The sequence below is a fragment of the Bufo bufo genome, chromosome 8, assembly GCF_905171765.1.
Source record: "Bufo bufo chromosome 8, aBufBuf1.1, whole genome shotgun sequence".
Lineage (NCBI taxonomy): Eukaryota > Metazoa > Chordata > Amphibia > Anura > Bufonidae > Bufo > Bufo bufo.
The window spans coordinates 57,910,702-57,922,987 of NC_053396.1; the positions used below are offsets into that span (position 1 = coordinate 57,910,702).

At 45.8% G+C, this 12,286-nt stretch overlaps 1 protein-coding gene across 1 annotated transcript in view; it reads left to right on the forward strand.

The window, feature by feature from the left end:
* Nucleotides 1–4,015: 4,015 nt before the first annotated feature.
* Nucleotides 4,016–12,286, forward strand: part of KLF8 (Kruppel like factor 8) — a 293,082-nt gene continuing 284,811 nt past the window's right edge. The window contains exon 1 of the mRNA XM_040404895.1: nucleotides 4,016–4,127. Coding sequence (XP_040260829.1) covers nucleotides 4,107–4,127 — 21 coding nt within the window. The 5' untranslated portion in view covers nucleotides 4,016–4,106. The remainder of the gene's footprint in view (nucleotides 4,128–12,286) is intronic.

The following is a 12,286-nucleotide window of genomic DNA, read 5'->3' on the forward strand; positions in this document are numbered from 1 at the left end:
ATAGAAATTTTTTTTTTTTGGCACAAGTTAGCGGAAATTGATATTTTTTATTTTTTTCTCACAAAGTCTCCCTTTCCGCTAACTTGGGACAAAAATTTCAATCTTTCATGGACTCAATATGCCCCTCACGGAATACCTGGGGGTGTCTTCTTTCCGAAATGGGGTCACATGTGGGGTATTTATACTGCCCTGGCATTCTAGGGGCCCTAAAGCGTGAGAAGAAGTCTGGAATATAAATGTCTAAAAATTTTTACGCATTTGGATTCCGTGAGGGGTATGGTGAGTTCATGTGAGATTTAATTTTTTGACACAAGTTAGTGGAATATGAGACTTTGTAAGAAAAAAAAAAAAAATTCCGCTAACTTGGGCCAAAAAAATGTCTGAATGGAGCCTTACAGAGGGTGATCAATGACAGGGGGGTGATCAATGACAGGGGTGGTGATCAATGACAGGGGGGTGATCAGAGAGTCTATATGGGGTGATCACCCCCCTGTCATTGATCACCCCCCTGTAAGGCTCCATTCAGATGTCCGTATGTATTTTGCGGATCCGATCCATGTATCCGTGGATCCGTAAAAATCATACGGACATCTGAATGCAGCATGACAGGGGGGGGGTGATCAATGACAGGGGGGGGTGATCAATGACAGGGGGGTGATCAGGGAGTCTATATGGGGTGATCACCCCCCCTGGAAGGCTCCAGGGAGATGCCTGTATGTGTTTTGCGGATCCGATCCATCTATCAGTGGATCCGTAAAAATCATGCGGACATCTGAATGGAGCTTTACAGGGGGTTGATCAATGACAGGGGTGTAATCAATGACAGGGGGGTGATCAGGGAGTCTATATGGGGTGATAACCACAGTCATTGATCACGCCCCTGTAAGGCTTCATTCAGACGTCCGTATGCGTTTTGCGGATCCGATCCATCTATCAGTGGATCTGTAAAAATCATGCGGACATCTGAATGGAGCTTTACAGGGGGTTGATCAATGACAGGGGTGTAATCAATGACAGGGGGGTGATCAGGGAGTCTATATGGGGTGATAACCACAGTCATTGATCACGCCCCTGCAAGGCTTCATTCAGACGTGCGTATGCGTTTTGCGGATCCGATCCATCTATCAGTGGATCCGTAAAAATCATGCGGACATCTGAATGGAGCTTTACAGGGGGTTGATCAATGACAGGGGGGTAATCAATGACAGGGGGGTAATCAATGACAGGGGGGTGATCAGGGAGTCTATATGGGGTGATCAGGGGTGATCAAGGGTGAATAAGGGGTTAATAAGTGACGGGGGGGGGGGGGGGGTGTAGTGTAGTGGTGCTTGGTGCAACATATTACTGAGCTACCTGTGTCCTCTGGTGGTCGATCCAAACAAAGGGGACCACCAGAGGACCAGGTACCAGGTATATTAGACGCTGTTATCAAAACAGCGTCTAATATACCTGTTAGGGGTTAAAAAAAACACATCTCCAGCCTGCCAGCGAACGATCGCCGCTGGCAGGCTGGAGATCAACTCTCTTACCTTCCGTTCCTGTGAGCGCGCGCGCCTGTGTGCGCGCGTTCACAGGAAATCTCGCGTCTCGCGAGATGACGCACGGATGCGTCCAGGAGGAATGAATCAACCACCTTCCGGACGCATCCGTGCGTTAGGCGGTCGGGAGGTGGTTAAAGAGCAATGAGGGGGGAGTCGCAGAGAGCGACGAGGAGAAAGCAAAGCTGTTAAATATTTTTTTCTCCAATGTATTCACTGAGGAAAATAAACTGTCAGATGAAATGCTGAATGTAAATATAAATTCCCCATTAAAAGTGTCCTCTCTGACCCAGGAAGAAGTACAACAGTGACTTAAAAAGATCAAAATAGAGAAATCGCCAGGACCGGATGGCATACACCCCCGTATCCTAAGGCCCCTTTCACACGGGCGAGTATTCCGCGCAGATGCGATGCGTGAGTTGAACGCATTGCACCCGCACTGAATACCGACCCATTCATTTCTATGGGGCTGTGCACACGAGCTGTGATTTTCACGCATCACTTGTGCGTTGAGTGAAAATCACAGCATGCTCTATATTCTGCGTTTTTCACGCAACGCAGGCCCCATAGAAGTGAATGGGGTTGCGTGAAAATCACAGCATGCTCCTCTTTGTGCGTTTTTCACGTAATGCAGGCCCCATAGAAATTAATGGGGTTGCGAGAAAATCGCAAGCAAGTGCGGATGTGGTGCGATTTTCACGCACGGTTGCTAGGTGACGATTGGGATGGGGACCCGATCATTATTATTTCCCCTTATAACATGGTTATAAGGGAAAATAATAGCATTCTGAATACAGAATGCACAGTAAAATAGGGCTGGAGGGGTTAAAAAATATATATATAAAAATTTAACTCACCTTAATCCACTTGTTCGCGCAGCCCGGCATCTCTTCTGTCTTCATCTGTGAACAATAGGACCTTTGATGACGTCACTACGCTCATCACATGATCCATGTGATGGACCATGTGATGAACGCAGTGACGTCATCAAAGGTCCTATTGCTCACTGATGAAGACAGAAGAGAAGCCGGGCTGCGCGAACAAGTGGATTAAGGTGAGTTAAATTTTTTATTTATTTTTTAACCCCTCCAGCGCTATTGTACTATGCATTCTGTATTCAGAATGCTATTATTTTCCCTTATAACCATGTTATAAGGGGAAATAATGCAATCTACACTACAACTAACCCAAACCTGAACTTCTGTGAAGAAGTTCGGGTCTGGGTACCACAGTCGGTTTTTTATCACGCGCGTGCAAAACACATTGCACCCGCGCGATAAAAACTGAACATCGGAACGAAATCGCAGTCAAAACTGACTGCAATTGCGTACCTACTCGCGCGGGTTTGCCGCAATACACCGGGACGCATCCGGACATGCTCGTCTGCAAGGGGCCTAAGGGAATTAAGTAATGTCATAGCCAGACTCTTATTTCTGATATTTGCGGACTCTATACTGACAGGGAATGTCCCACAGGATTGGCGCATAGCAAATGTGGTGCCAATATTCAAAAAGGGTCCAAAAACAGAGCCTGGAAACTATAGGCCGGTAAGTTTAAAGAGGACCTTTCACCTGAAAATGAAAGTTAAACTAAAGATATAGCCTTACTTACATGCCCCCGGTATTGCTTATTCAGTCATTCATTTTTCAATCAGTGCCCCCGTTTGTCCGCGCTGCCCCCCGGAATATTTGCCGCCTTGTATGCTAATGAGCCATTCGGCTCAACTGGGCGGGCCTTCAAAAGTTCTCCCGGGCGTGTCATTCTTCTCCCCGGCACGGAGTGGATCCAATCAGCGCGCTCCGCTCTTAGCCAGGGGGAAGACGCTCCAGTTCTCGCGAGATGGCACCGGCTCCGGATGGATGAAATCGCTCCAGTTCTCGCAAATCTCGCGAGAACTGGAGCGTCTTCTCCCTGGCTAAGAGCGGAGTGCGCTGATTGGATCCACTCCGTGCCGGGGAGAAGAATGACACGCCCGGGAGAACTTTTGAAGGCCCGCCCAGTTGAGCCGAATGGCTCATTAGCATACAAGGCGGCAAATATTCCGGGGGGCAGCGCGGACAAACGGGGGCACTTTTTGAAAAATGAATGACTGAATAAGCAATACCGGGGGCATGTAAGTAAGGCTATATCTTTAGTTTAACTTTCATTTTCAGGTGAAAGGTCCTCTTTAAAAAAGAACCCATTGAAGAGCATTCCGGAAGGAGATACAGTACCCCTGAGGGTCCTCAGTAATAATGGAGTCATGATAACAGAGTGCACGCTCCTGGCACACAGCAGTCCTAGGGTGGCTCCCTTGACTGAGTGGTTGCGCAGAGAAGGGCTGGGTGGGGTGGCAGGGTGTGGTTAGGGTCAGGGCAGCTTGGGAGGAGAATCTGTAAGAAGGAGAGACTGCCAGCTGACAATGCAGGGGCACGCGAGTGGTTAGCATGGAGCGGAGCACGGGGCAATACAGCAGCTCCTATAGATTGTATACACTGCCCCGCCCCACAAACACACCCAGCATATCCCGGGGAGGGCGAGAAGAGGCGGCAGCCCGGCCACCCGTGTCCTGGCCCACAGACTGCGGCGATGCATCCAGAGGCACAGGCGGTGAGTCCCCTCTACCTGCAGACTTTAACCCCTTCCTTGTCACTAGCTGAGCGGGCGCATTTACAGGAGGGCTTTATACAACAACCTATGATCTGGGGAGGACTGGAGAACACCAGTGGCCTGTTACTGCACGAGACTCCATCTTGCTGCTTTTTAAAGGCACAGTGCACTTTCGAGGAGGGAACAGTGTGCATTGGTTGAATGGAAAGGATGAGTTAATCGATCACAGCTGTTCATGGATCCATAGCTGCAGGGAAGTGTGTAGATAGAATAATGTGAGAGCTGTATTTCCATAAGCCTCTGTTTACTGCCTGGCAGTACAATGAGGTGGTTCCCTCATGTAAGTAGTACTTTGTTGTGGCAGTGGAAATATGCTGTTCACCCGTAATATTCCTATGGAAGTCCATTGGAATCTTGTTTAGGCCTCTGTAGGTCATACCTTGATCAGAATTCCCCATTTCTGCTTTTCACTGTTGTATGTTTTCCCCCTTATGACAAAGCTTGAAAGGTGTGATAAGCCTCGGTGCAAAGGTTTGTTTGAATAAGTGGAAGTTAAAGGGGTTGTCCAGCGTAACTAAGAACGTAAACTCTGTCAGTATGTCCGAAAAATAAAAACACACCACTCTCCAGTGCCTTGGCATCTGTCCCTTTCAGACCAGAAGTGACAGCGGCCTGTTCTTGGCCCCACTTCTGCCAGTCACTTTCCTCCGCAGTCACTTGCTCAAGAAGGGCACATCGTTTCTGGTGATTGTGGGGGCTCTGACTGCTGGGCATTAGTGATACTGAGACCCCTCTCTAAATGGAGCAGTAGTGCCCCGATTGGTCCTTTGATGCATTCACTTCTACAGGGCTGATGTAGACTGTGCTCTGTCAGCTCTATGAAAGATAAAGGGGGATTCCGGCAAAGTAACTTAATTTTTGAAAAACTGCATTAAGGCTGCAAGGTGTGACCCAACCAGAACCCATACCTATACATGTAACCAGAGCTTCAATTTACCTTCAATCCATTTGTCTAGCTCCTGTGTGAGTCTGCAACACACTAAGAGTATCATGGCGCCTGATCTTCCCTCACAAAACTTCAAAGACTACAATCCCCACAATCCCTAGCTTTCCTGCTGTGAGTGTTGATGTTGCCTGATATACAGTCTGGTCACGCCCCCTACACTCACCAATCACCAGCACACTGACACGCCCTTTGTCTCACAAGACATTTAGCTAGAGAAGTGATAGCAACACACTGAGCATGCTCGACCTGACAAAGGCTCAGAACTACAGGTCGATGCCATGGTAACTTATGAGGAAACACAGGGGGTAGCAGAGGAATAAAACTACTTTTATAACTACTGAACGGTAAATATGTGAAATTTACATTATTTTAGGTAATTATTGATGATGAATTAGTCTAAAACATAAGTTATATTTATGGTAACCGGAATAGCCCTTTAAAGAGGTTGTCTCTGTCTGATTGGTCAGGGGTCTGACCGCTAGGGCCCCTGCCAATCACCAGAATGAGGGTCCATGCCCCCCTTTTTAAAGGGTTTCTATCACTTCGTATGCCATAATTAGCTCTCAGACACTAGCGATCCGCTAGTGTCTGCTCTGGCCAACCATCCTAATATAAGAGCTTTTTGGGCAGCCGTTTTGCTAAAAAAATAACTTTTATAAATATGCTAATGAGCCTCTAGGTGCTATGTGGGCGTCATTAGCACCTAGAGGCTCCGTCTACCTTCATACACAGCCACCGCCCAGCGCGTCCCTCCAGCCCGCCCATCTCCTGATGAATGCGATCCTCCGTGTGACGCAACGGACGAATTCTCGCGCATGCGCCGTGCGCGGCTGTATTCGGCGCATGCGCAGAGAATGTCTGACCGCTTCCCTGCTCAGACATCTCCACTGCGCCTGCGCCGATGATGTCATAGTGCATCATCGGCGCAGGCGCAGTGGAGATGTCTGAGCAGGGAAGCGGTCAGACATTCTCTGCGCATGCGCCGAATACAGCCGCGCACGGCGCATGCGCGAGAATTCGTCCGTTGCGTCACACGGAGGATCGCATTCATCAGGAGATGGGCGGGCTGGAGGGACGCGCTGGGCGGTGGCTGTGTATGAAGGTAGACGGAGCCTCTAGGTGCTAATGACGCCCACATAGCACCTAGAGGCTCATTAGCATATTTATAAAAGTTATTTTTTTAGCAAAACGGCTGCCCAAAAAGCTCTTATATTAGGATGGTTGGCCAGAGCAGACACTAGCGGATCGCTAGTGTCTGAGAGCTAATTATGGCATACGAAGTGATAGAAACCCTTTAATGGCAAGGCATGTCTACTGCTCCATTGAACATCTCCGGCGGCCCCATAGAGCTGAATTTAGAGGAAGCATGACCAACGCTCTATTCACACATGGGGTAGCCTGGGTCCATGTTCTCTTGAACATTCTGGGGACCCTGCCAACCAGGCACTTATTCCCTTATCCTGTGGATAGGGAATACATTGTTTTAACAGGACAACCGCTGGATTATTTATTTGAATTTTATTTCTTTAAAATGTATTAATGAAATATAAAACAAATGATAAACTATGTTCATCAATCATTAATTACCATTCAAAATATTGGCAGGTGTTATGAAATTTAGTGAATAAAATAAATAATACAGGGGCACATAATCTTCATTTGATCCAATCTCTTTACTGGAACGGTGGACTCCCACGCACGCTGCTTCTCTATTCAGACAGGAGACTTGGGAGACCTCTTGTACTATGGGTTACTGGGGGTCTTTATCACTAGTGGATAGGTTATTAAGCGGTTCTCTCACATCAGCAAAAGGCATTTATGTAGACAAAGTTTATACAAGGCACTTGCTAATGTAATGTGATTGTCCATATTGTCTCCTTTGCTGGCTGGATTCATTTTTCCATCCATACTCTGCTCGGTCCCAGGGGGGCACACTGTAGTAAAAAGAGCTGACCTCTCAGATGTCTTGGAGCATGCACAGCAGTATGGTCATACACTCTGGAACCAAGCAGTGTAAAATGGGAAGGAAAAATGAATCAAGCCAGCAAAGCGGGCAATATGGACAATCGCAGCACATTAGTAAGTGCCTTGTATTAACTTTCTATACATGATAAATGCCATTAGCTGAAGTGAGTCAACCTCTTTAACCCCTTGAAAGGGGTATTTCAGGATTTTGGTATTGATGACCTATTCTCAGGATAAGCCATCAATATCTTATCGGCAGGGGTCTGATACCTTGCACCCAGAGGTCGCACTACATTTTTTGGCGGTATTACTAACGTGTTACTGTTATTCCATGGGTCAGTACGATTACAGTGATGCCAGAAAAGTATACTTTTATGTGTTGATACTACTTTTGTACAATAATAGCACTTCTCATTATGCTGCTGCATTCCAAGAGCCACAAATTCACTTTTCTGTTGTTGTAGCCATACAAGGGCTTGTTTTTTTGCAATGTGCTTTTCATTGGTTCCATTTTTTGGGGGTACATTGCACATATTGGTTAACACTTATAATTTTTGGGGGCAAGAGTGAATAGGAAAAAAACTATTATGTATTTTTTTCACATCTCCATTTTGGAGAACTGGCAGCCTGATCCAGCTCAAATGCCAACAGTTGGTTGAACAAAAAACGTTGTTTGTCCGTTCGAAACCCGACATTAATGTTTAAAATCAAACGGATCACCACTGGAACTCATTGCAGTCAAATGGGGATCCGGCGGTAAAATAGAGGATTCGGCAGGCTGTGTCGGCACAGAGCAAATGGAGATGTAATTGAGGCCTTAGCATCAAATAATACGTCTTTTCTTTGATCATCAGTTTGCGTTAGCTCTGTTAGAAATCAGTTATTTTTGCCTGGAGAAAAAGTACTGCATGCAGGACTTTTTCTCCTGTCAAAAATAAGGCTACTTTCACACTTGCACTTTCCCTTTCCGCTATTGAGATCCGTCACTGAACGAAACGGAATGCACAAGAATGCAATCCATTTGGCTGCATCCTCATCGCGGATAGAATCCGTTATGACTCACAATGTAAGTCAATGGGGTTGGATCCATTTTCTCTGACACAATGGAAAACGGATCTGTCCCCCATTGACTTTCAATGGATTTCATGACGGATCCGTCTTGGCTATGTTAAAGATAACTTAGGTATGATAGTTTTGTAGACGTACTAATCAAAAACTGTTTACTGCCTAGCTGAAGTACGTTAAAAACACTTTATTTAGTAATATTAAAAATTGATCTCCACATGAATAGGGTGAGCTGGAACTTTACAGACCAATTATATGCTGGTTCCTAGATCCACCCTACCACAAGAACTCCTTTATATTTAGGAGTATGAAAAATAAGGGGTATATCCTCTTGTGGTCCTAAAGGAGTATTTCTGCACTTCATACACAGGGCTGTGGACCCCTCAGTAAATGTTATATAGGACCTCACACCTAGAGGATAAATCCCTATCCGGGCTCAATATAGAAACAAGAGTCAGTCTGCACGTGTTCTCTGCACTGCAGTTAAATGCTTGACGCGTTTCCCTTTAATTCATCAGGAGCATTAGACCTAATGTTTGGCAGACATCATCTATTGCGACCCTGATGGTGGGTATGCAATAGTCTTGTCAAACACATTTAGATCTACTGACTAGAAAGACGCTGCGCGCTTCTGATAGAGTGCGTGCAGCAACGAGCCTCCCGGCATTGTAGTGGCCGTAATGCGCGCGATGTGTGCGCTGTTTAAATGGAGATGTCTCCTCCCCTCCCCTTCCCTTGCCGAGCCTCTAACAGGCATCCAATGGGCGTTCGATCGCTAGATGGCCGCGCCTTCTGCTGTCGTCATCATCACCAGTGGACAGACTGTCCATTACACAGCCGTTCGCCTAGACTCCGCCTCCTCCTGTCATCATTCGTCGCTATTACAAGGGGGGAGTATATTTTTTCTACATATTCTCTGGTAACCACTTTTGATAAATTTGTTCCGATTATTTAAACACTGGTTTTACCTGGACATGAAGATATCTTATGGATGTTATGTTCCAGCCCAGATGGTGACTCAAGCACACGTTACGATCATATACTCCCCCTTGTAATAGCGACGAATGATGACAGGAGGAGGCGGAGTCTACGCGAACGGCTGTGTAATGGACAGTCTGTCCACTGGTGATGATGACGACAGCAGAAGGCGCGGCCATCTAGCGATCGAACGCCCATTGGATGCCTGTTAGAGGCTCGGCAAGGGAAGGGGAGGAGACATCTCCATTTAAACAGCGCACACATCGCGCGCGTTACGGCCAGTACAGTGCCGGGAGGCTCGTTGATGCACACTATCATAAGCGCGCAGCGTCTTTCTAGTCAGTAAATCTAAATTGTTTGACAAGACTATTGCATACCCACCATCAGGGTCGCAATAGATGATGTCTGCCAAACATTAGGTCTAATGCTCCTGATGAATTAAAGGGAAACGCGTCAAGCATTTAACTGCAGTGCAGAGAACACGTGCAGACTGACTCTTGTTTCTATATTGAGCCCGGATAGGGATTTATCCTCTAGGTGTGAGGTCCTACAGGTCCTTTTCAAAAAATTAGCATATTGTGATAAAGTTCATTATTTTCTGTAATGTACTGATAAACATTAGACTTTCATATATTTTAGATTCATTACACACAACTGAAGTAGTTCAAGCCTTTTCTTGTTTTAATATTGATGATTTTGGCATACAGTTCATGAAAACCCCAAATTCCTATCTCAAAAAATTAGCATATTTCATCCGACCAATAAAAGAAAAGTGTTTTTAATACAAAAAAAGTCAACCTTCAAATAATTAAGTTCGGTTATGCACTCAATACTTGGTTGGGAATCCTTTTGCAGAAATGACTGCTTCAATGCGGCGTGGCATGGAGGCAATCAGCCTGTGGCCCTGCTGAGGTGTTATGGAGGCCCAGGATGCTTCAATAGCGGCCTTAAGCTCATCCAGAGTGTTGGGTCTTGCGTCTCTCAACTTTCTCTTCCCAATATCCCACAGATTCTCTATGGGGTTCAGGTCAGGAGAGTTGGCAGGCCAATTGAGCACAGTAATACCATGGTCAGTAAACCATTTACCAGTGGTTTTGGCACTGTGAGCAGGTGCCAGGTCGTGCTGAAAAATGAAATCTTCATCTCCATAAAGCTTTTCAGCAGATGGAAGCATGAAGTGCTCCAAAATCTCCTGATAGCTAGCTGCATTGACCCTGCCCTTGATAAAACACAGTGGACCAACACCAGCAGCTGACATGGCACCCCTGACTGTGGGTACTTGACACTGGACTTCAGGCATTTTGGCATTTCCCTCTCCCCAGTCTTCCTCCAGACTCTGGCACCTTGATTTCCGAATGACGAGCAACAGTCCAGTGCTGCTTCTCTGTAGCCCAGGTCAGGCGCTTCTGCCACTGTTTCTGGTTCAAAAGTGGCTTGACCTGGGGAATGCGGCACCTGTAGCCCATTTCCTGCACACGCCTGTACACGGTGGCTCTGGATGTTTCTACTCCAGACTCAGTCCACTGCTTCTGCAGGTCCCCCAAGGTCTGGAATCGGTCCTTCTCCACAATCTTCCTCAGGGTCCGGTCACCTCTTCTCGTTGTGCAGCGTTTTCTGACACACTTTTTCCTTCCCACAGACTTCCCACTGAGGTGCCTTGATACAGCACTCTGGGAACAGCCTATTTGTTCAGAAATTTCTTTCTGTGTCTTACCCTCTTGCTTGAGGGTGTCAATGATGGCCTTCTGGATAGCAGTCAGGTCGGCAGTCGTATCCATGATTGCGGTTTTGAGTAATGAACCAGGCTGGGAGTTTTTAAAAGCCTCAGGAATCTTTTGCAGGTGTTTAGAGTTAATTAGTTGATTCAGATGATTAGATTAATAGCTCGTTTAGAGAACCTTTTCATGATATGCTAATTTTTTGAGATAGGAATTTGGGGTTTTCATGAGCTGTATGCCAAAATCATCAATATTAAAACAAGAAAAGGCTTGAACTACTTCAGTTGTGTGTAATGAATCTAAAATATATGAAAGTCTAATGTTTATCAGTACATTACAGAAAATAATGAACTTTATCACAATATGCTAATTTTTTGAAAAGGACCTGTATATAACATTTACTGAGGGGTCCACAGCCCTGTGTATGAAGTGCATAAATACTCCTTTAGGACCACAAGAGGATATACCCCTTATTTTTTATACTCCTAAATATAAAGGAGTTCTTGTGGTAGGGTGGATCTAGGAACCAGCATATAATTGGTCTGTAAAGTTCCAGCTCACCCTATCAGCCTATTCATGTGGAGATCAATTTTTAATATTACTAAATAAAGTGTTTTTAACGTACTTCAGCTAGGCAGTAAACACTATGTTAAAGATAATACAACCTGCTCCGTTCATAACGGATGCAGACGGTTGTATTATCAGAACAGAAGCGTTTTTGCTGATCCATGACAGATCCAGCAAAACCGCTGGTGTGAAAGTAGCCTAACTGATCTCTGACGGAATTGATGCAAACTGATCATAACTGATGCTCAAAATAAAGGATCCATTTAAAAAAAAAAATTCTGTTCTTCTGAAGGATCAGAAGAATGGAAAACTTAGGCCACTTTCACTCTAGCGTTTTTGCTGGGTTCAGCAAAAACTATTCCGTTACTGATAATACAACCATCTGCATCCGTTATAAACGGATCCAGTAGTATTATCTTTAACAGCCAAAATGGATCTATCATGAACTCCATTGAAAGACATTTGTGTTAGAGAAAACTGATCCATCCCCATTGACTTGCATTGTGGGTCATGACAGATCCGTCTTGCTGCGCAACCCATGACGGAAAGAAAACCGCAGCATGCTGCGGTTTGCTGTCCGGTATGAGAACGCAACCAAATGGAATGGAATGCATTTTGGAGCATTCCGTTCTGTTCAGTTAGGTTTTGTCCCCATTGACAATGAATGGGGACAAAGCTGAAGCGTTTTAATCCGCTATTGAGATACTATGACTGATCTTAATAGCGGAATTGAAAACGCTAGTGTGAAAGTAGCCTTAAAGGGGTTGTCCGGGTACAAAGCTGAACCCAGACATTCCTCCATTTCCCCCCCTTGCCTATGACCGCACCCTTGTATAGTGTCCGCCCTCTGTTCAGGACAG